The sequence below is a fragment of the Sylvia atricapilla genome, chromosome 3, assembly GCF_009819655.1.
Source record: "Sylvia atricapilla isolate bSylAtr1 chromosome 3, bSylAtr1.pri, whole genome shotgun sequence".
Classification (NCBI taxonomy): domain Eukaryota; kingdom Metazoa; phylum Chordata; class Aves; order Passeriformes; family Sylviidae; genus Sylvia; species Sylvia atricapilla.
Genome location: NC_089142.1, coordinates 101,908,960 through 101,934,088, shown reverse-complemented (window position 1 = coordinate 101,934,088; position 25,129 = coordinate 101,908,960). Strand labels below are relative to the sequence as shown.

Below are 25,129 nucleotides of genomic sequence, written 5' to 3'. Positions count from 1 at the left end.
CAGGGACTTAAGCTCAGAGATGGCAGCTGAGTGCCAGCACTCATTCCCCAACAGCAGCTTGATGTGCTGCTGAGAAAAAACTTTGCAACCTCAACACCTGAACACCCTATTCTGAGCTGGAAAACAGGAAAAAAAAACCCCTTCATCCCACTGCTCAGCAGGCATGGCCTTGGAATTAGAATTTTCATTGCAAGAGTGAGATAAAACTCAGTTAAATTCACGCTGCCTGTCTGCATATACACAACTGCTGTCTTTAGAAACCTGCATTGAAATCAGTGCAACACACTGCTCCTAAATGTCTTTAACATCACAACTCCCAATGTAAATTCCCAGGCTGGAATTCTAAGGCGTTCTCTCCCACACTAACAGAAGAGGTGGCCCAAGCATCATGTGGCATTTGGGGAAATGCCAGGACAGGCACAGAATTTAACCCCCGAGTCTCAGCAGTGACACACACGGTGCAGAGGGTGCACACATCAACCACTGCTGCTGCTTGCTCCAGCATCTCCTACACATCAGCATTTTGATAAAGAAATAAATAAAAGGACCCAAAGAGACCCAAACTAAACCCACTCTGATGATCCTTTATTGCTTTCACAATCTTGTATTTCCAACAGTTCCCCAAGAGCTCGTGAAAGAAACGTGGGAGCTCTTGATTACAAACCATCCTCTGGAGTGGACCAAACGCATGCTTGGAGCCAAAGACACTCACTGAGTGCTCCCACCTGAACATTCCTACTGCGACAGCGTTCAGGGGAGTTCTGGGGAAGCAGACAGAGCTCCTGGGTGGCAGCAGTGCCATGGATGGCACAGGAGAGCTCCTCAAGGCCAGACAGGCTGTGCTGAGGCAGGCTCTGAGCTGGTGCCAGGAGCTGTCAGCACGCTGCCCTCCTGACATGTGCCCAGGGGGATTTCAGCATTCCCTGGGCCTCCTTCACTTCCCTCCACTCCAGCTTTGTGTCTGGCACGTCGGGCTCGGGCTCAGGCTCCTCCCGGACCCTGCCCTGGGGCAGGGCCACCACGATGGGCAGAGGGCCCTGCTCCTCCCGAAATTCCACCACGTAGAGTCTCTTCTGGTCTGCCAGCTGCTGGTGAGTCTCCTGCAGCAGCACAGGGAAAACAAAACCAAAGCAGTGATGCACAGTGTGGCCACACTTCAGGGCAAAAATCTACGTGGGATGTGGGGCAGGGAGAGAAAAATCCCCAAAGTAATTTCCTAATAAACAGTTGTGTGTGGGTGCTGATATTTCTGGGTCTGAGAGATTTTAGCCTGCTAGCAAATGCTTTTTCCCAAGGAAAAACTTCTCAAGGAAGCTTCTTCTCAAAACAATCTTGGCAAACAACTTTCCTTCCTCAAAACAATCTTTCCCTAGGTGGTGTTTTGCTGTTTATCTGATTAAACCAGTAAGATTAGAGAAGTGTTGTTCCTATTCACCAACCATGCTAAGTCTGTATCAGAACACCTTATAAAAAGCAGTCAAAATTAAACAATAAAACTTTTTTTCTATGCACTTTGCCTTCTGAAATATTTGGAGCCTTTCTTTCGTGTCCTGCAACAACAGTTGAGTAAATGAAATGACTTGTCAGGCTGACCTTACTGGGTAAAAATTCAGATTATCCAGACCTCAGAGAGACTAATTATCCTCACAGCATCATCCCAGAGGAACTTGCTCCTGGAAAGACACATCCTGCTCATTTTGGCATGTTAGCACAGAGCAGGAACATTGGTATGTTTTTATGTGGATATAAATTTTGCTCTGACAACAGCCAAGTGCCTGTTAGTGCCCAGACAGGTGGTGGCATCAGCTGACACAAAGATACAAAAGTAACATTATTTTCACCTACACCTCTCCCTTGCCTACGAGGTGCTATTTTGATAACACTCAGATTTTACAGAGTAAAATGTTTACAGGTGACAGCTGTTCCTCCATAAAACTGCCCAGGAATTCTCCCCTTTGCTGATTTTGTTGCTGTTGGTAAGGTGACTTCATTTGAAGCCTGGAATATGAACTGTTTGTCCACAAATCATCACAACACCCATCCCCTCCTGTCCCCATACCTGAGGGGCACTGAGTGCACCCACCTGCAGGGTCAAGCCTCTGAAGAGAGCCCTGGTGAGGTTAATCAAGTTTTTAGACCCAGTGACCTTGGCATACATGTCCTTAATGCCAATTAACCTGCACATGGTGATAATGGCTCGGTGGCAATGCAGGCCATACCCTGGGGGAAAATAAAAACCACATAAATGAGCTTTGGGTGATTATTTGTAAGCACACGACTTACTCGGGAGAGAGCACTGAGAGCTCTTCTTTGTTATTTTTGTTAGAACACATTACAAGTTAAAAATGGCTCCAGGGGCTGCGCAGAGGCATCACTTCCCTTTTCCTGACCCAGCAATTGGAATAAGCTCTGCTTTGTCATCATTTTAGTGGCAGAATGAAGGAGACACAAACACATTCCAAAATCCACAAACACAGCAGAGGTTTGTGTGTCTCTGCATCCATCTCCATCACAGAGATGGAGAATGTGTCAGCTCCAATGCACAACTGTACTGCACTGGCATGAATTGCAAATGGTTTCTTGGATTTGCCAGCTTTTAATGGAGGAGTTACTGGTTTTTAGAGTCTGCTTTTGCTCCAGAGAGGTTTAGTCCACACGGCTTAGCTCTAGTGATCTTCAAAAACTGCAGGACAGTCTTGCTGCTGATTAAAGGATACAGAAAAGAAATTCATCCTGGGTTCTAAATGGCTGGAAAGCTGCAGGAAAGGGCCAGAAAGTTTATTCTGGTGAGGTTATCTCATTGCAGTTGTCAGTCAGGAAACTGAGGGAGAAAGGGGAAACCAGAAACAAAACATACAGACACAGATCTGAAAAAAAAAAATCACAACCCCAAAGAGACAAGGAAAAGAAAAAACCCACCCCCTTAATGATGAGCTTCAGGTGCCACTTCCAGGAAGATCAAACTGACCTCACAACCACCAAGGCTGTAAAGAAAGGGAGACCTGGAGTGGGAGGGCTGTGAGGATTTACAGCTCTGCACAAACCCAGCAGGGGCTGGAGCAGGAGCAGGCTCCACACCCTGGTAGCTCACAACTGAAGGCATTACACTAGGGAGGAGTGAGACAGCTGCCAGCAGTGTCAAAGGGACAAACCCCGGTTTGCAAGAGCAAAGCCATGCCAGCAACACTAGATATTCATAAAGAAAAATGATCATTTTCAACACTTAAAACGTGGCAGATTAGACACTACAAAAGTTCAAGTTCCTCAAATAAATACCAGTAATAATGTTAGTAATAGTAATAGCAGTCAATAGTAATACCAACAATAATTATTAAAACTTCAGCTTTAAACTCCTTTAATTACCTTTGTTTTGTTTCTTCATGCGAATTTTTGTCCTTTTAAATTTCACAGAAATGTCGTGGTAAACTGGAGAGGGAGAAAAAAAGGCATTACAGATGAATTCTTGTTTCTAGAAAAGCTTTAGCTAGAACCTTTCTTCTTCTGAACTGTGAAGTTGGTTTTCCTCTCCCCTGACCTCCTTAAAGAAGAGAATTAATCTAGGTAAATTTCTGGAATAGATTTTGGATGTTGAAATACCTGTGAATACCATATTACTATTGAAAAACAGGTAGGTGTGCCTCCAGTGAGCCTCAGTAAGCTTTGAGCTGAACTCCCATGATACAATTTAACAGTATTTTTAAAATATTTTTTAACAATCTAGCTTTTAACCTAAGATTTCCCCGTAGGCATCAGCATGGTTGGATTTTCCATACAGAGCACTAACAAAAAACTGCCAGGAAAAACATGAGAACAAACCAAAAAGCATCAGGCTGATCCTCCCAGCCAGGCTCTCCCTGGCTGCTGGGTCATGCATGGACACACAGATTGAGTCCCAGGGAATCTCTCCTCTGACACAGAAAGGGGAAAAGCACAGGAGATCACTGTGAAGAAAAGTGCCCTGACAGGACCTGACCCCCTGAACTCAAACTGTGCCAGACCAGATCTAACCTCGCTGTTAAGAGCCTGAAACACTCTGCATTAAATATCCAAATTTTAAGCACAGAACAATGGAATTGTTTGGGTTGGAAGGGAGCTTTTAAAGGTCCAACACCTCCACAAAGAGCAGGGAAACCTTCAACTAGACCAGGCTGTCAGGAATTATAATACATCAGATCAGAAAAACTTTATTTCATTTTTTTTATGCTTTGCAAGTAGCTGCAACCAGTCCTTGCTGGCAGATTCCAGTGCTCATACTGGAATAATAATAATAATAATAATAATAATAATAATAATAATAATAATAATAATAATAATAGTAGTAGTAGTAGTAGTAGTAATAATAATAATAATAATACTCACTTGTGTGGTTCTGATACAGGTCTATGAAGTGTAAGCAGCTTATTGCTTTATTCTTTGCCTAGAGAATAAGAGCACAAAACATTTTTCTCCTTGAATTCTTCTGCTAAGCATTTGCAATTGACCATTGCTGAGTTAATTAGATATTAAGAAAGAAAGAGAGAAAGAGAGAAAGAGAGAAAGAGAGAAAGAGAGAAAGAGAGAAAGAGAGAAAGAGAGAAAGAGAGAAAGAGAGAAAGAGAGAAAGAAAGAAAGAAAGAAAGAAAGAAAGAAAGAAAGAAAGAAAGAAAGAAAGAAAACAACTTAGGAGAACAGATTTGCCACATTTAAACTCCATGGAAATCATCTCCAAGGGCTTTTCTAACCTAAATCACTCCATGATTATCAAGACAGACAAACACATGCACTTACTTCTTTGCAAAGACTACAAGTGATACTGATTATTAGGAAATAAATAGTAAGAGTAGGCATGAATTCATTGTAATTGTCCTCAAGCAAAGAAAATTCAACCAACAGACCTTCCTTATAGCGTTTGTTCTGTCACCTGCCTTCCCTATTGCAAAACCTGCAAGACAGACAGAGGCATTTTATTGCTGAGACACAGATGATGCAGATGATCTTCAGCAAGAGAAGTGGAAAAAACCAAAGAACTTCACAGCCACGTTCAGCATTTCAATTTTAATTTCCATTCCACTGCACAGATCATACTCAGAAAGTGGTTCAGAGCAATTCAGTTTAGGAGTTGTGAACACCTAACAGCTGGATGTCAACTGCTTGTGGTCAAAGGGAAAAAAATTCAGGCTTAAGCCGTTTTTATGTGTTTGACCAAACTTTGTTCCAAACAACTGAGTAGTGGTGACTGCTCCAGACAAAAGAAACAGTCCACTCTGTTTAAAAATAAAGAAGGGAATGAGGAAAAGAAAAGCCTGGGACAACTTCAGTTTCATCCTTTAGGACATCTGGATTACAGTGATAACACATTCTGTGAAGAAGCTTTCCAAAGCACAGGCAGGAAGAGTTTATTCAGAGTTTTTTCCTCCCTTTATAAATTTTCCTCCACTCCCAAGTGCGAGCAAAACTCAGCTGGAGGAACACACAGGAGTCCTTGAATCTTTCACATCGGCAAAGCCCAGCAAAACTCTGCTGGATCATGAACCTTCTAAAGCTCCCACAAAATATCAGATGTCACCTTGCACAGGCAATAAATGCACACAAAAGGTGCCACCAGCACGTGTCACCTGGCACAGGCAATAAATGCACATACCTGCAGCCCCTTTGCCATTCCCAACAGCCACCAAGGCACGCACTGATTTCTTCCTGCCTTCCTTTGCCTTCATGCAAAACACATTCCTCACCTGAAGAGAAAACACAGCACAGAGCTCCACGTTATTGCAAATTGTCCAAATGGGTTGGAGTTTTGGTTAGTTTTTAAATTTATTTTTAAAGAGAGTCAAGTTTTCAAAAACAAAAAAAGGTGCTAGAGGTCTATGGGGTACACTTGAAATACCTACAGTGTCTTTGGTGCTGCATCTTCAGTGGGACACAACCTTTAAGGCATCAAATACATAGTTTGTTAAAAAATCCACCAATTTTGCCAATCAGAGGCAAAATTACCTCAGCGCACTTCCATGGAAGTTAAATGTTCTGTTCAGCTGCACAACAGGTAAAGCTCTGATGCTGCCAGCTTTGTGTGTGATTCCAAGAAAAAAAGATGGGGAAAAAAATGGAAATAATACTAATATTGAGAAAGTGACACCAATATTGAGAAAGTGACACCAGTATTGAATCCCCCCCTCATACTTTAACCTCTTATAGAAGCACTCTCAGAAATTGCTCAAGCTCTGTTGCTGCTTTACACGAATCAAGATTTAGGACTGAAATCTACCTGCCTGCTGCAGAAGGCAGGGTCACTGCAGAGATTCCACTGAAGAGAGGGGAAGGTCAGAATATTCCATGATTCTGTAGAAGTCACTGCTTTACAGCCCTTACACCATAGAGGGTCTAACACACCCCAGAGGGGTCAGGGGACAGATGTAAGGGGGGAGGCAGAGCCTGTTCTCTGGGATAACCTGACCCAGAGAATGCAGAATATCCCAAAAGGTCACTAAAATGATCAGATAAGGGGAACAGACTGGTTACATGTCAGCCCAAACCAGCTTTGGACTGCTGGGGTTTAGAAATACTTCAGATTTTGTCCTTTGGGGAACTTGGCTGATTTTGGTGTGAAAACCACACCTCTGAGGCTGAGGCTATCCCTAACCCCACACAGGAATTTTGGGTGTGCTGTACCCTTAAACCCAGGTGAGAGATCACAGCTCAGCCAAGCAGTGATGCAGATTCATGATGCAGAACTGTAAATAATCAAACTGTATAAATAAGTTTATAGTCTTGGCTTTCAGTGTGCTGGCTTTACCCACAGCAGCCCTGTGGATTAATTATAAATAAATCACACAGCTTCACTGTGTGTGCCTTGGCTTCTTGTACACTGGGTGAGAGAACACAATTTTGGGACAACAATCTGCGATCCTTTGTCCTTCTCTTCCAGTTCCCTTGCTTTTGTTTATATATTGAACTAAATGTTTATTTAAATACAGACATACAGTTGATATGCTGTATGCAATACATTAATTACATATAAAGTATAAAAAGGTGATACATAACATATACAAAAATCCTTTTCCCTGTATGTAACTCTTCAGCTACTCAGGTTGTAGTGTGATACATGTGAAAGCAGATTATTAGAAAATACTTGGTCGTGGCTTAAACATTCTCACTGAAATAAGAAATCCAAACAAAAAAACCCCAAAAAACAAACACCCCCCCCCCAAAACAAAAACTAACAAAAAAATCCAACCCTAACCAAATAATCCCCCCCAAAATTCCAGTGCCTTCACTAGGTACAGATTATGGTCAGGGTTTCCAAAAATTCACCTTGCTTTCATTAAAATAAAGCTGCTGGTTAATTCGATATTTAATAATATTCAATTAATTTAATAATACTGAATTAACTCATGTAATATTTAATTAATGCTCCCACATTCTAGAGAGCACTTTGAAGAAATACCAGCCTTGCCAATTGCTTATTCCAAGCTCTTTTTCTTTCTTCAAACTCACTGCTGACAAGAACAAGCTAAAAACACCACGCCCCATAAGATGAAAGTGCCAGTGGAAAAGGGCTATTTAAAGAAAATGCCAAATAATAATGGAAGAAAAGAGAGTGAGGCAGAGTCATCTCCCCAGGAGCATCAAGAGAATACTATTTTTGCTTTGCACACACTTTCATCTTCTGCTGCCAATCTCAGTAGGCACCTGGACAAAAATAGAGGCAGCACGTCAAAAGTAAAGGATGTGATGTTTGTAAAACATCTCATGGGTTATTCCTCTCCCTTTCCAGGATGTGGCAATAAAGACACACTCCAGGAGCTTCTGTGCCTCTCCTAGACCAGCACAGCCTCTCAAAAGTGACTGAAACTAAGACACAGCCACTCCTGTTAGCAACTTGCCACTCAGATTAGACTGGTTTTTAATTTTTGAAAACAGATGCAACATGTGCCCAACCTCAATCACAATGTACCTCAAATTAACTGCTCCAATTAATTAGTCTCCTTGTTTCCACCATCCAGGGGTGAAATACTGCAAATTCAGCTTAGAACTGTGGGAAGAGCAGCACCTCCACACCAAAATGAAACCTCCTCAAACATTTATTACAAGAAGTTTATTAACTCTACATTTATTAATTGGAAGTTAAGTTACACTCAAAGGCAGGCTGCCAAAGGTTATGATGCCTTGAGCTGTTGGTTAGAAAAAGGGTCACAATCCAACACTGCCTTGGAGGTTTTGTTCCTGTAAAAGCCACATGAATGACTGGCCAACTTGATGACCCTTGATTGGGAATTTCTAGACATTTTATTTCAGAAGTAGAATAGAATTTCTCCTTTCTAGAAATCCTATTTTTGTCCTGATTTCTAGGAACCTGCCACCTCTAGGGCACAGTCTTGGCACTGCCACTCTTCTGCTGTGTCTGTGTCTGCACAGGCTGAGCCCTCCATGGGATTAGAGCCTCTGGTCCCAACACTTCTCCCAGTACACCTCCAAATTTTCTCTCAAATAAAGAAGATAAAATGAGAGCAGGGTGCAGTGCTGAAAGAAAAGCACTTCTGACAGGGTTTGAGTTGGACACTCCAACACAAACCTCTGAGTGTTTTTGTTTGTTTATTTAAAGCATTATTTAAATGTTTAATATTGAACATTGATTTAAAACATTGGGTCTGATAGTACCATACCCAAAACCAGAGCAGTTCTGACACTGCAAAGGTTACACTGACTCTGCTAAAATGAGTCACAAAATTCTTCAAGGTGCCTTCACCAGAAACAGGCAACGGGAACAAAAAAAGCATGAACAAATCAGTAAGTGAAAATCCGTTTTCACAACTGGCAGGAGGCAGTTTCAGTGTTGGACAAAACCCCTTTAAGATGTGTCTTTTGCAAAGGGCATTATTTATAATTTCATCTTCTCCTTGAGAAGTTTTCCATCACTAACCTCATGTTCTGTGCCTTCAGGCCCTGCTGAGCACAAGGTCCCACTTTCCAATTTTAATTGCACTACAAGGCAATCACTGTTACAGCACAGGATGTCAGGTAGGCTACTTTTTATCTTCTGCTATGTTCGCATGTTCATTTTCGAGAAAAATAAATGAAAATCTCATCTGAGGGATGCTGACACATGAAATGAAGCCTTCCAGTGAAAATAACAATGGATTTTAATGAGCACTGATTATAGTTTGTTAGACACCAGTTAAGCATTACCATCACTTCTATTTAAAGAGATTGCTCTTATCTTTAACATAAGAGCAGAACAGGAAATGTGCCTTAGGCTAGCAGGGGAAGTAAGAAACAGTTAACCCAAGTTCTCTATGACAACTTCAGTTCCAAGCTGACACGAAAATCTGAGCTTGTCTACCCTCTATTTTTCAGTCAGGAGAAATCAAATTACAGCTTTTCTGTTCCTACATTATAAGAAAACACTTTAATAAGCAACTTCTCTCTTCTTCCAGCAAAGCAGCACAGCCTTTTCAGGGACATAATCACAACAGAAAGGGCCCGTTTTATCTTTGTTCATCAGGCAGCCCTTTAAAAATGGCTGTGAGGTTCTTGCTGTGAAGCATAACCTCCCAGCAAACATTATTTTAATCACAACCTCCCAGCAAACATAATTTTAATCACAACTTCCCAGCAGACATCATTTTCATCTCCTGTACCGTGGTGAAGGAAAAGATAATGGAAAACACATCCAGAAATAGCAGCATGTCTCTCACCTATTTAAGCCAGGAATGCTGAAATGATCTATTTATTTCCAAACTCCTGCTTGTTATCAGAAAATTGTAAGACTCAATTAGCTTCAGCTCGCTGCTGATTTTGAACAGATAATTTTTGCTGCTGCTGTTTTTTTCTGCAAAAGCATTCCACTTTCTCACTTCTCATCTGTGGCAATCTCATGCAACAGCAGAGCCCCAGCCTGCTTCTAAAGCCCTTTTATTACTCCAATATAATCAAGACAGAGACAGATTCCTGTAGCACATGGAACCAGTGCAGCTTTGCTGTTTGTAAATAATTGTGCCAGCACAGAAGGGCCAAGGCCCCTCTCTGCTGCAGCATCCAAAGGGAGAGTCAGCTGTGACAACAGCACTCTCTGCTCTGCAGTCCAGGCACTGCCAGCTGCAGGGCTTGGGAGCAAAAATCACCCCTGTGATGAACAGTTCCTGTGCAATTCTGTTTTTACAGATGGCCTTCAAACACAGACTCAGCTAAAGGCCAAGTGCTCCAGACTGCCCTGGCTGCATCAAAGCCCATGTTGTGGCTCAGCCACTCTAAAACCCCACTGAGATAAGAAAACGGGTTAACAAGCCACAGATTTTGGCTCCTCAATCCTTCTGACAGACTATTTAACCTGTTTTAACAAACTCCAAAGGCAGACATTCCATATACTCTCAATCCATTCCAGTATTCAAATTCCCATTTCCAAGTCATTCTTTAGGTCTAAATTTACCTTGCTTTTTTATTTATATCCATTACTTTTTAATCCTTTTCACAGCAGACATCTAAAACAGTTTACATCTTTCCTCTCTGCAGGATAAAAAAAATATATATAGAAACCAACTAATGATATTTAATTGAGATTGCAGCACAGCATCATTGTTTCCCATGTCTTAGGAGATACTGAAAGCCACTGCCACAAGCAAAGATTTGCACTTCTCTAGGAAATCCTCGAGCCTCTGGATAGAATTCCAACTGATGGTCACCTCAACAAAAAGCAGGAAGATAATCAAGGACAAGGAAACCCATCTGCACATTTACCAGGACAGGAGAGAAGCTTCAGATGCTTTTCTGCAGTGGAGCTGTCAGGCAGCTCAGCTCCTGACTTGCCTGATTATTCCTTTAACTTTCAGCCCAGGAGCTGCTAACTCCTTCTGCTGTAAGAGTGACTTAGCAAAGGCTTGGGAAATAATTGCAGGGTCAGTATGAAGCAGTGACAATTCCTCCAAGTCCCTGGGAAGGTTTGCAATGCTTACCTCGATGACTCTTGTTTCAAAATCTTCATAGGTCTCTGTTGGGAGAAAAGCAAGGTGTGAGATTCCCTTGTGGTGCCTGTCTCTCAGCACAGCCCCCAGGAATTAAGAACAACTTCTCTGGAGCTGGAATTTATAAAGCAGTCTCAGCAAGGAGTAGAAAAGGTAAAATAAGAATGATTTGAAGGCAACAGTGAGAGCTGCCTTCTTCCCTAAATACTGCTCCAAAGCTGCAAATAAACCTCAAATTCCATTTATACAGAGAAAATCATTAAAATTCCCAGATGGGTCACTTCCATTATGACTCAAGTATTATCCAGTATTTTCCAGAATATTCTGAAGCTTTTACCATACAATGAACAGGGATTCAAAGGAACTTGAGGTTTGGACTAGATGACCTGTAAAAAACCTCTTCCAACTCAATCTTTTCTGTGATTCTGTGAAACTGCAAGCCCTTCTTTATCCACGCTCTTGTGAAATACCAGAAAGGAGAGGGGGAGCACGAAACAAAACAATATATTACCATTTCAAATAACCATAGTCCTTACAGCCTCTTGCTTTTCCAATCTGAACATTCCAGTATAACACAGAGAACCTTTATTTGGGGCAGTTACAGTGAGATTCTGGAGGAAAGCTTAAAAATGCATAATGGTGTAGAACTGGGGCCTCAGTGCTGCACCAAACATTGGTTTATTATTTACACAACCTCCAAGATCTTTACGAACATGTTCATGGAGAGTTTAAAGATCTGGCAGGCTGCACCAAGCAGATTCCCAGCTCACACTAAGGATGTGAATCCCAGCAGGCACTTTCTGCTCCCTCTGAACCTCTTCAGTTGCTAAAGAAACACTTGGGAGAGAAGTAATTTGATTTTTAAGTGGAAAATACTGTCCTTTCTCTCCTCCTAGCTGGCACAATAAGTGACAACCAGGGAATCCAGCCATGCCACAGTCTCAGGCCAAAAAGATTCACTGGGTTTGGCAGCTTCAGGTCTGCTCTTCCCATCACCTTGACACTGCTCTGCATGCAGTGAATGTCCCAATTCCCCTGCAAAATCATTAATCCTCAGAAGAAAAAGATGCTGAAAGAGCTGTGGGGGCCTAAAGATCCCAGATTTAAAGGAAATCAGTGCATGCTAACCAGAAGCTGCCTTTTTTTTTTTTTTTTCTCCAACACATTTCTCACACAAGCTGACAGCTTCACTCTCCCATTTTGATTGCAGTGCCCTTTCCTCTTTTTTGGCAGAACTTGATCTGACTACAACAGACTTCACACAGCCAACTTTAATGCAAGTAATTCACATCAGTAGTACTAGCCAAAAGCAAAAAAACCCCAACAAAAACCACCCCAAAAAACCCCCAAGGAAAACAGCAGAAGGTAATGTTCACAAATGCATAAACACTGTTTACAACAGCTGCCACTTCTTTTAGGTAAAAACTGAAAGTTTTAGTTACAAACTCAACACAGTCTTGTGTTCACAGTGTGGAACCATGGCACTTTCTCCACCTGCTCCGTGCTCCACCACTGATTTCGGGGGAATTTGGAGCAATTAACCCCACAAATCTCCCATTTTCACACTGACAGATGCAGTGACAGCCAGCCAAGTCCACTGTCACATCACTGCCTTCCAGGGAATATTTGCTTTTAGGGTAACAAAATAAAATGCAAACAGAGAAAATACCGGAGAAAATACCAGAGCTGTGTTTCTTAGCTCCTCTCCCTATAAACATGTGCAGAAAGGTGTCAATAAGTGAAGTTTCACAGTAAAAACTCAGCCCAACAAGTCTTTTTCATGTTTAATTAGTTAAAAGAGATCAGGCTTCTAAATGTTAAAGCTACCCCAGAATCACTAGTAGTCTAAGTAAGAGCACTGTAAAAAAGTCACCTCTCTGCTGTACATTTAAGAGCTCTAGTTTCACTTAGGAAATAAAAAAATAACTTTTATAGTTATTATGGTAGTTATTTATTGCAGCTTCTTCTGAAAGCTACATTCAAACCACATAATCTTTTAACCCCATTTCATTGTTTGAACTATAATTTTAAAAAGATTGAGCTATCCCACAGAATCCTTTAGGCAACTGTTAAAGAAATGACTATATTTCATACTCAAAAGCAATTGATGCAGAACATTTCCATCCTTCAAGACCCCTGTGAAATAACACAGTACTCTGTAATCCCACAGAAAATCAGAGTCTGTAATGTAATAGGGCAATCTGACAGCTACAGGAAATTCAGCAGAGTTATAACAAATTTCACTGCTGGTAGCAGTACCTGCTGTACTTTTGGAACAAAGTACAACCCCAATTTTCAATCACAGAAAAAGTCTGGCTCTCCCTCTCTCCAAGCCCCCCTGAAAAAGGCTGAGGGAGAGGAGGCAGAAAATTGGTTTTCTTACCTCCATTAGGACCAGGGTCAGGGGGATCCAGAAGGATACCTCCCCAACTCTTCCCACTCCATCCTCCCTCTCTCTTGATTTTTATTTTCTTTCTCCTCTCCAAAGTATCTCTCTGCTGAATGATTTCAGTCTGAATTCTGTCTCGTTCTTCTTTTTTTCGTGTGGCAATTTCCTGCACTTGCCCAGTCTGCAGCACAGGAGCATTGAGTCCAGGCCAGAGCAAACCAGAACGTCCTTAAAAACAACAGAGGAAAAATTATGTTTTGCTTCAAATTAAGATTGCAACTCTGCACTCAGGAAAAAATAAATGCAACAAAATGGAAAATTCTCATGTGTTTCAAATGCATTCTGCGATGCAGAATTTATACCTAAAAAAGCAAAAACAACTTTAAATAATCCTATCAAGATTTTTATTTTTTGTTTAAGGCAAAAATATCTCTAGCAGTTCTGACATCACAGACAGGAAAAGAAATTCATCCACTTATGAATGCAAGAAAATATGTATTATACTATACACAAAAGCATCAAGACATGTCTTCAGCTTTGTATTTGTGAATCTACCTTCACCAATCTCCTGGCCTCTATTGAGGTTCTTCCTTAGCTTTTTCTTCCTTTTCTTCCCCCTTCCTTTCTTTACTCCCACGCCAGTCTCTGCCAAAGCTCCTTTCCAGAGCTGATCAGCTGTCACTGAAATAAAAAAAAACCAACTTCCTTTAGTTATATTCAAGTACAGCTCACACTGGAAACTGAAGCTGAACAAAAAATAACCCCAAATCTGAAACCTGCTTGATCTTTGCTTTGCTGGAATTGACACTGTAGCATTACTGCCCTGCCAAGAAAGTAATTTCCTACCCTGTGCATATGGATTTGGTGCCTCTGCTCCCGACTCCTGCACTGAGAGAGGCACACAGCCAAGTGTAGGTTTTTACAAAGGGGATTTAAGGACAAATATTCCTAACAAGTCACCAGTACAATATTAATTTCCAGGTCATGAAAAGAAAATCACTCATTAGGAGCTCAGAGCAGCAATGCCTTGAAATGCTTATCCAAGGAGATTAATCAGGGTCAGTCAACTTGAATCGCCCCTAAAAACATCCTGCTTTAAAAGCCACAAAACACAAAAATGAGAAGTTCCTTTAACACAACAATCTACTCTGAGGGTGAACAATAAACACACCTGTAATAACAAGGGATTCGTGATCAATCTGAGAATAGAGAGATTTGATGGACAAGTGAAATGTCTTTTGTTAACCAACAGATTACAATTGATCACAACACACCAATGAATGTAGCTGACAGCTAAACGTGTGTGGGGAAAAAAACCAACAAAAAACCCCACCCAAACCAACAAAAATGTGTAGCAATGCATTAGCTCTTTACTTCAAATTTTTTCAGGGGAAAAAAAACCCCAAACAAAGTAGGTAATGTGTTTTTCAGTAAATTCATGCTAAGTCAACTCTGGGGTTGCTCCATTAGGTGGAAGGCTGATCATCAATCCTGTTAAGCTGATCATCTTATTCAGAAAACACAGTGTAACCAGCAGTTCTTTTTTTAAAAAAAAGATAATCCTGCTAGCCTGGAAACATGGAATCACAACAAAGGTACTTCCATTTTTCTTTGCAAGGCTATTTTGAAGCTGGATCTGCAGTTTGGGTGACCTCACAAAGGGTCATCACAGCTACAGAGGGGCAGCAACAAGCAGTTAAAAGAAAAGAGCAGCTCTGGAGCTGGTAATAGATGCCAAAAAAAAAAAGAAATCCTGCACTTTGAGCTGCACTCCAAATATACACACAAAATCAGCTCACTTAAATTCCAAGAGAGGAAAGGAGCAAAGGTCACAGAGCAAGGACATTGTCCTGCACCGAAGGAGAACATTCAATGCCAACAGATCCACAAAGAGCAGGTCAGGTCTAATCAAGCTTTGGCCTCAAGCACTGCACCAATTCTGACAAAATGAGAGCCAGATGAAAACACCATGTTTGGTCCCAAAGTGCAGCTCATCTCGCCAGTCCATAATAATCCCATCATGTGTCTGGGAAGCAGCTGCATTTCATGGAACACGTCAGAAGCCTGCAGGCTGCTGAGTTCTTCATAGGGTGGAGGTCCCAGGCTGATTTTAAGAGGAAGTGACAAGAATGGGATGTGAAAGGGATGGGCTGTCAGCAGGAACATTACAGTGATGGGGACACTGCTGCTGACAGACACACCACACAGCACTGGAGAAAACAAAAACCTGTGGGGGAGAAAGGTCAGTCTGTCTCAGCAGCAAAGCACCAAGGTGATCAGTGAGCACACACACAGGCAGGAGGAATGTCTTGAACTGGAGGGAGTAACTCCAGAGGGAAGGAGGAGCTGCTTCCACACTTGTAGGGATATTCTGCAATGAAGACACCACAGCAGATAAGCAGTGTCTCTGAGATTTATGGGCTTAATCTATTTTGCCTTTGTAAAATAGCATGCATTCCTCAAGAGCTAAAATAGGTGCAGTCATAAAAGCCACTGCACAATTTTTAGTCACTTACCCAAAAGCACAGAGATTCTGAGTGGGGGGAGCGAGTGTCATCTATAAGATTTTATTTTATTTTATAGAAAAAGATCCGCTATCCACTAAAGCATGCTTTCCTCGAGTTGATCACTAACAGCCACCAACAGTAAGTCTGTGTCACATCACTCCATTTCACTTAATCTACACAAAAGGTATCTGCAATATTCCATAAAGAGTTTGGGGTTGTGTCTCTTCCTATTCTCCCTGAACATCAGGTATTTATCAGGTCAAACCACAAGGACTGAAGGACTTGCTGTAAGTCCCATCAGAAACCAGTATCCCAGATACTCATTAACTGAGGTTAAAACCAGATTTCTTTGTCTCCTGCAAGATGAGTTCCCAGCTTGCTGAGCATATGGAGAAAGACAAAGAGCAGCAAGCTGAAAAACTGAGGAAAAGCAGAAGAAATAATCAATTCTGTAAAACAGCTAAGTAGGCTCACTTCCTTCAAACACAAGTAACCTTTCCCTAAGGTTTTTGGTGACAGCCTGTGGCAGCACAGCAGCAGAGATACAGACATTAATATTGACATAATTAAAGGAACTTGTTGTAATTAACATGCTTCTTTCTGCTGTCCACTGACACCACATTTGTGTAGCTGCATCACCTTAAGGAACTCACTGATGCAATTACACTGGATCACGCTATTTTATTAACAGATGAAACCTTACCAGCTATGATATTTCAACCCCATTCCCTCTCCAAAGAGATTTGGTAATAAGAGAAAAATGGAACAATGGCACACTAAGACCTGAGGGATCACTTTTAACATGTGGGATTCCACAGCACAGTCATCAAAATCAGTGTGTTCACCTCAATTAACATTGTCAAAAATTGCAACAGCTCCAATTATGTGGATTGCATAAAAATGTTGAATAGCTGGGTGTGCAAATTTGTTGGCAGAAAAAAAAGACATCTACAGTCTAATTATTTCTTCCCCCCAAGATAAATGGGAAAGTTTTGGGACATTTTCCTCAAAACGCAGAAACAAAACTTCCAAACTGGTAATGCAATAAAACCCCAGAGCTGGAAAATATTCCAGGAGATGCACTCACACTGCTGCACTGTCACAGGGAATAACCCCACTTACCTGCAAACCTTGAGCAGTGCACTCAGATCACAACTGCCCATTTTCTAAAGCTGGCAATTTGGCACAGTGTCAGCAGAGGTCGTAGATGTGGGATTGTCAAATGGATTGTCAGTCTCATTTCAAACCCTGAATAAATCCAGCTACAATCCCAGCATCTGAGAAACCTGTATTTTATGTTTTCTTTATAGCATTTTATGAAAAACCAAGTACCCTAAATGTAGCTGGTATGTATTGTTTAAGTGCTATTATTTTTGGACAGTTGCTTTGACTATTAAAGCTTTCTCTTTTTATTTTATTTTATTTTATTTTATTTTATTTTTTATTTTTATTTTTAGTAACTATCATGCCTCAGTGTCACCAGATGGAAATGGAGAACTTTCAGTGAGGTTTGTAAACTAAACACCTTTGGCTTGGGTCAGTTCCTCAGAACAAAATGAAAACCAGAGGCTAAATGCCTTTGAAAAGTAATACAGTAAAACCATCAAAAATAAACACTGTACAAACACCCCAATCCAATGAAAACCCAAACAGAATGCCTTTTCAAGTACAATTAACTGTAAGGTATTCAGCCCCCTTTCTTTTGACTAAAAGCAATTAACCAACTATTTTTCAACATACAGACAACTCCCTTGTAAAAGGAAAAAAAAGAAATTAAAAAAGTAGTTGTACAGATGTCACTCTTTACATCCTTAACGCTGAAACATCAAAACTCTTCTTATGGTACTACTGATAAGGAGAAGAGGCAGCTCTGTAATTTATTTAAATTATTTTAAATTAATTTACCTAAAATTAAATCTAAATGTATTTAAATTATTTATGTGAATTATTTATCTGGAATGTTCATACTTCAAGAGAAACTCTTTGTAAATTGAAAAAGGAAGTGTTTTTAAATTCTGATCATCGAGTTAGACACAGCTGTCCAAATGAACATTTTAGCCCAAAGAAAACTCACATAAGACAACAAAACCCCAGGGTCAGGAGGGTGGAAAGAGGAAAGAATAAGCCTGGAATAAGAAGATAATTTCACATTATTTCATTAAAAACTATGTCATAGGACAAGAATAAACCCTGATGTGTGTTTCTGTGTCAGAGTTGCAGGAGAGAAGTATCTGGGTAAGGATCAGGGAGAATTGCAATTCCTTCTATTTAATCCAGTCAAACTACTAGAAATAACAGTTCTGTTAAAGGTATGGATGACCCTACCAACAAGAGCACAGTAATATTACCCCAGGAATGATGGAAGATAATTAAACACTCACTAACAAGAGACAAAACTCCAGGCACCTCTCCCAGTCACAAAGCCTTGTCATTTAGCTGACATTTCACTTGACAACCATTCCACACAAAATGGTCATATCTGCATTTTAAATGCTGTCACTCCTGAAGAAACTGCAGGGATTTATACTGAGTGATTGATTTATACTGCTTATATCCACTCCATTTGAATCCTGAAGGTTTTGCTTTTTATTCCTGTAAGACAAAGTGCTCTTAGGATAATTTGAAAATACAAAATGCTTTGAAATACCAAACCCTGAGTCTTCTGAATCTCATGGCTGCTGTCTCTGCCCAGTACATAAAGGAAACACACTTTCATTTCCCCATCTTATTAAATGGAGCCAATAGTTTCAGGTAGTTTGCCAAAATATATCCAATTTTACTAAACAACACGGATGCCATCTCAGCAAATGTTTTTCACTCAGTCATTTGAGCAGACATCTGGAAAAGCTCCTGGTAAAACAGAGCTCATCCAGAGCCTGTGAGTATGAACACAAGCCTAATTAAGGAAATAACCTCACCTACAAATCCTAATCACACTGCAATCACTTGTGGTGCTACAGGTTTAATTTCAGATAAACAAAATAACAGCAGAGGGTGGCTTCTTACACATTCTCATCTTGCTGCTGCCTGCCTAAACGAGTTTTTCCTGCAGGTGGCATCCTTAGAAAGCCTTTTCCATGCAGAGTCTGCAGCTCACACTGCAGCCTTGCCCAAATCTTTGGAGACCTCTCCACCCTCACTTACTTGGAATCAGTCAATGGTCCAAATTTACTGGGTGAGGTGAGCAGCAAGCCCAGCCTGACTTTTTTTTTTTTCCTTCAGCACATGTAAAGGGAACAAATTTCTCTGTTTGAAGAATTATTCTGTATTGTGTCACCCAGATGTTGAGAATAGGAAGAGAGCACCAGTTCTGATTCTGCAGAGCTTTTAAATCCTACGATAAACAATCAAATTTTGACTAATTGCTGCAATTACCTCTCCCACAGATTGTGTCCTCAGCATTTCTTCTCTTCCCCTACAGGACAGGATAAGGAACTACCAGGCAGGTGAAAAAAAACCCTTAGTTATCTCAGCTCACAGTCCTGAGTGTGAATTTAAACAGTTATGGAAAGCACAGGTGAAATTCCTCTGGGGACTGCAGGAAAACGCTGCACCAGACAACCTGCAGGATTGTAACCAGCAGTTTTTGTGCAGCAAAACCTTGCATTTCAGTGATTTCACCTTTGGGGCAGCACCAGCTTGAGCAGCACGTCCTGCCTTAGGGCTCAGGAATAATTTAGGAGATAAACACACAATTTATACTCTCAATAAAGGCCTAGGAAACAGAGGGGAAGCTGCTTCCTCCTCCCAGCCAATGACATTTATTAGATCCATCCACTGTGACATAAAACAAACCCTTGTTTCCTGTTAAAAGATGACAAACTGATTTTGCCAACACCTACAGTTGCCACTGTAACCTCAGCAGATACAAAAAACTCACCATACACAGATTTTCTTTCCTCCCTGTATCTCTCCAGAACATTCTTTCCTTTCCCCTCTCCTGTCTGATACAGTCAATAATTTTTATCCAGCTCCAGACTCACCTGTATTGAAGAAACTGCTTTTCCTGCACTGCTCCACTGTGCCAGTCCAGGGGGCAGAGAGGGAGCAGCGTGTCTGGAAAGCCCAGGCCAGGCTGGAGTAGGAGCTGCAGCTGCCTGTCCCTGCCACAGGAGCAAACCCTGGGAGCAAAAACACACAGGTGTTTAGAGACAGCACTTCTCCTCCCTTAAAACGGTGTTTTCTGGGAAGAAAACCCAGTTACTTCCAAAGGGAACCAGACTCGAGCCTTTTGTCTTGAAGTGCAAGGCAGAATGTGGGAGGGGAAACATTGCAACAGAAAATGTCACCGAGAGAAGGAGGCAAGAAGCCTTCAAGCACATTAGAGTGATTTTAATAAATTATTAAGGAGTAGCTGCAGCCTTTTCTTTTTCCTGGTTTACCTGCAAGAAAAGGTTCAGGGTTTTTAAGGCTATTCTTGTGACTAGACTGTGAAAATGTTTCCCTACAGAAACCCCACCAGCCTCTTTTCAAGCCCCTCTTAATGTTCAGGCTTTAATCACAGTTTGGCATCACTTCATTATAGATTGCCCTGAGGACGAAAAGAGACCTGAAATTCATTAACTACTTAAAGAAAAGAAAGGCAAGAAAGTTTTTAGAGGCCTGTAGAAAACAAAGATGCTTTCCCTTCCTTCTAAGTATTACTTTAACCCCCGAGGGAAAATAAACAACACATTGGTATATACTGGGAAAATACTGGGGGAACAAAACAATACATTTGAGTTTTGAAAAGCGACTGAAGAGGATTAAAACCCAGACAATTACAGAAAAATTAAGAGGAAAAAAAAAACCCCTTGGATTCCTATTGAATAAAAATGTTCACGATGAGGAGAAAGTCAGAAAGAAAACAGTAATCTGAATTATAAAGCAAACCACACCACTCCATCATCTCAAGGCAGATGTCACTGCCCAAGTTCCTCTGATGGGTGACTGATCCAGGTTTCCAAAGGCACAGTCGGTGTAAGTAAGTGAACAAATAAATAAAGAAGTAAAGAAATAAATATCGAAACCCTGGAGCGCGGGAGGCACCGCGGGCTGCTCTCACACCTCAGACCCACGGCAAGGCAGCAGGGACAGCGCAAACCCACCGCGCACACACACGGGGGTGTCTGGAGGTGCACGTGGATGTACACGAGTGTACACGCACGTACGGACACCCACACGGACGTGCCCAGGGATGCGATGTCTGCCTGGCTGGGCACCCTCAGCGCGCTGCCCTCGCCCTGCGGGCAATCCCCTCGCCTCTCCCCCGGCTCGGCGATCGCTGCCCTCCCCACAGAGGCTCCCCCGTTGCCCGGCGCTGCCCCATTACCTCTCCAGGCCGCTCGGAGCGCACCGCGGGCACACGCCCGGCCCGCCGCCACCACCGCCGCCGCCATGACGGGCCTGCCGTCCTTCCCTTCCCGGCCACCGTCCTTTCCGTGCCGCTTGTCCCTTCCCGGCCACCGTCCTTTCCCTGCCGCTTGTCCCTTCCCGGCCACCGTCCCTTCCCTGCCTCCCGACGCTTCCGGGCCACCGTACCGAGTGAGGCTGCCCAGGCGCCGCCTGATGGCAAAGCGCAGCGAACTCCAGAACGGCGGCGGATAAACCAGGCAGAGAGGGGAAAGTCGGCGGCTGCCGCTTTAGTGGAGCTTTTGCTGACGTTTTCCCCTCGCTCCGGCTGCTTCCCGCGCCGCTCACAGCGCCACAGGCAGGCGGGGACAGCCGCCGAGGAAAAGGCCCCGGCAGGTCCCCAGCGGCCGCCATGGCGGGGCCCGGCCGAGGGTGCCGAGCCTGCTCCGGGTTTGCGCTCTGTGCGCTCCGGCGTCTCCCTTGTGAAGAGACTTTTTAAAGTACTTCTATTAAAGTACTTCTTTTAAGAGACTTTTTCTTTTGAAGTACTTCTTTTAAAAGACTTTTTAAAGTACTTCTTTTCCCGGTGTGTCGCAGTTCGAGCTACGCCCTTAACGTCGTTCATACTTCATTCGCCAATATTATAAACACACGTTGTAACGTTGGCTTTCCGCAAATATTAAAATAAATGCTGTATATATATATATATATATATATATATATATGTAAGGTTAAAATAACTTTCCTTTTATTTCTGCTATCAACAAAACTCAGACATAGTAGTAGCTAATATACATAAGTTCTCTGTTTGGTCAGGATACTATCCAGAAAACATATAATAAAGACCCTGCTATTGATATGCCAAGTGTCAGCGTCTGCCGTCTAAAAAAAGTACAAACCAAAGCCCAAACTAGAAGTAATTATAATAATAATAAATATATCATGTATAAAACAAATACATTAAAAAATTGTGTAAAATAATAATGAAAAAATACTAAAACCACAGCCAAGAGACACCCGTGCTCTAAAAAAGCAAACCCGAAGAGTAGCCATGCAAAGCAATTCCCAAAATATAAAAATTACTTCGTAGAAAAGTATGAATATAATCTATAAATAGTCTATAAATAGTCCATTATAGTCTATAAATATACAAGTTAATGTAATAGAAAAAGTATTTAAAGGATGTGCCCAAAGATAGTAAGAGCATTCTTAGCTAAATGCCGAACCCCCAGCTGTTGAACCCTTTGCTTTATCTCCTATTATCCTTTTATTAAACTTCTTAAAATTAACCCAAAAAGTAAACCTCGTTTTCCACACCGATACCTAGAATAAATTCTGGCCTTAGAGAAGTGTTGAGGGTTTGGGTGTTCAGTATTTAACTAAGAGCACACTTAACTGTCTTGGAGAAATTATTTAAATAAAATAATATATGTTTTTCTATAACATCAGCTTGTTGTGTATTTATAGGCTATTATGTATATTTATATTTTTTCAATAACTGTTTAGCATGGCCCCTCCTTGGTTCTGCTTTTTTAGAAAATGTGTGTTTGGGGTTGTGGTTTTATTACCACTTTTAGTGATCTATACTTTTTTCAGACAGTAGATGCTGATAGTTAGCATATCAATAGTAGAGGTTTTATTATTTATGTTCAGTGGCATTTACCTTGACAAAACAGTGTACTTATAACTATATTAGCTACTGCTATTACCTAAATAGTAATTAATTACCTAAAAAAATAGTAATCAATTATAAAATAGTAATCAATTACCTAAAATGCTTAAGCTTTTTGTTAATAGTAGAAATAAAGTTATTTTAACGTTACACATATGGCATTTATCTTAATATTTGATAAATGACAATTATATAAAAATATTAATTATAAAACAATTTATTAAAAATACAGAAAGCTCATTTTATGATATGTATTTATAACAAATCCACAAGTAATCAGCTCTGTAGTCCTATGAAGTTCTATGTAGTTCTATATCTATATAGAAGGACTATATAGTTGTATGAACTTGGGCCCACCTTTTTAGAGCCTGTGTGTTTCTTGGCTGTGGTTTTAGCCTGGGTTTTTTTTATTACTTCCAGTTTGGACCTTTGTCCATACTTTCTTTAGACAGCAGGTTCTGATAGTTGGCACACCAATATCAGGGTCCTCATGATATGAGGACCTTACTGTATTATCTATAATTATGTTTTACTGGACGTTATCCTGATTAAACAGACAGTTCACTCATAATTATATCAGCTATCATTACCACTGTGTCTAAGGTTTCCTTATTTCTTTATTTTTTGAATGTTAATTTTGGTTATATATATTAATATACATTTACATATATATATATATATATATAAATTATATATATATTCTTTTTAATTTATATATATAATATATATATATATAATATATATATACAAATTACTTCATTTGCATCAATGAGCAGAAGCCCACAACCTGCACTGCCTAAATGTGCAGCATAATGATTGCTTTGTACCTTATGGGACAAAAACACACCCAGAAAGAAGAATTTTTGTATCTATTTATATAAATAGATACATTAAAATATTTTATAATATATTATATACGTTATATATAACATATAACGTAACATATAGCACATAGCATATTATATAGTGATATAAATAAAATGTAAGAGATTCCCATTTTCTTACACAGTCTGTCATTTGTTAAAAAGTTGTACTGTTTCAAATATTATGCCAGTTGTAAACCGGTCTGTTAAGCTGTTTGTACCAAAGTTTGTACCCTCAAACATCTTATTCCAAGTTGTATACCCCCTCTAAAACCCCGGGGTCCCCCCCCCCCCCTTCCGTCGGGCTAGGCTGTCGCCGTTCCCTGCCGGCTCCTCGAACTGCCGGCCCCGCCTAATAGGAAAATCCAAGGACTTCCATGGTGCACCGCTCCAGTTGGGTTGCCGGGAATTCCCGCGAGACCGGAACCCCCGACTCTGCTGCGGGGAGAGCAGCAGATTCGCCTGACACCTGATCCTCAGCGGCGACAGGAGCGAGGGCGGCGACAGGAGCAGCGACGGCGCAGGCGACCCCTCGAGTTCCCCCTTTAAAGAGCTGACTAATAAAGGCTTTTCAAAGGAGCAGGTCTCCTGGCCCGTTTTTAACAATTTGGGGGCTCGTCCGGGATCTAAGCCACGCCCAGAAGAGGACCAGGACGGGAAGGCGCAGCCCGACCTCGGACCTCCTGGACAGCTGGACATCCCGGACCAGAGGACAACGCTCGCCAGCCTCGCGGGACGCCACTGAGCAGCATCGGTAAGAATAACCGGTGGCGGGAGTGGAGACGAGCGAATGTGGAGTGAATGGGGGGGGGGGCCGGCAGCTCGGAGCCCCCAAAGCAGGAAGCGAGTGAACTGGGAGAGACTGAGGCGTCTCCAGGGGCATAGGCGCCCCCCTCTGGACGTGCAGAGGAGAGAGTGAGTGGCACGTCAAAGCAGTGGGTGACAGAAAAGGCTTGGGCCAATTTCAAGCGTGCAACAGGGCTCGAGCAGTGTAAAGCACGCACCACACTGGCTGAGGCTACGGCCCAGAGCGTCTGAGTACCGGCTGGGGTAGCAAAGATAAGCTGCTTTTGGGGTGCTTTGGAGACTGGCTGGGGTAGCTGTCGGGGTGCTGGGACAAAAGAGTCTGCATTGGTCGGGGGTACCCAGAGAAGAGGTACGCTGTCCGGGTGCAGAGGAGTAAGAGTCAAGGGAGTCCCAGAGTGTGAGGGACTTTTAGGTAGGGGTAGTGGCTGAGGCCCTAAGGGCGGGTCACCAGGCTACCTGTGGGGCATTCCGAGCACTGGCAGGGGTAGTGCCCAGACCCTAGGAGAGGGTCCCTGGGGCTACTTACGAGTGTTCAAAGAGTGAGTGAGAGTTAAAATTTGGGCTGCCCGCCTTTAAACTTATGTGTGTGTAGGGGCACCTTAAAGAAGTTTAGTTAAAACAAAGTC

The 25,129-nt window shown here is 41.8% G+C and overlaps 1 protein-coding gene across 2 annotated transcripts; it reads right to left on the bottom strand.

Moving 5' to 3' along the window:
- Positions 1-564: 564 nt before the first annotated feature.
- Positions 565-21,295, bottom strand: MRPS5 (mitochondrial ribosomal protein S5). 2 transcript variants are annotated; one of them, XM_066316449.1, is made up of 11 exons: positions 21,142-21,295; positions 19,814-19,951; positions 13,879-14,004; positions 13,318-13,551; positions 10,926-10,960; positions 5,621-5,711; positions 4,875-4,921; positions 4,360-4,417; positions 3,364-3,426; positions 2,084-2,220; positions 565-1,100 (listed from the first exon to the last, which is right to left on the bottom strand). In XM_066316449.1, exons 1-11 carry the CDS (start codon positions 21,206-21,208, stop codon positions 876-878), a joined length of 1,221 nt encoding a protein of 406 aa, XP_066172546.1. In that variant the 5' UTR covers positions 21,209-21,295; the 3' UTR covers positions 565-875. The 2 variants fall into 2 exon arrangements, with proteins under 2 accessions (XP_066172546.1, XP_066172547.1); XM_066316450.1 differs by lacking the exons at positions 4,875-4,921; positions 5,621-5,711.
- Between the last annotated feature and the right edge of the window lie 3,834 nt (positions 21,296-25,129).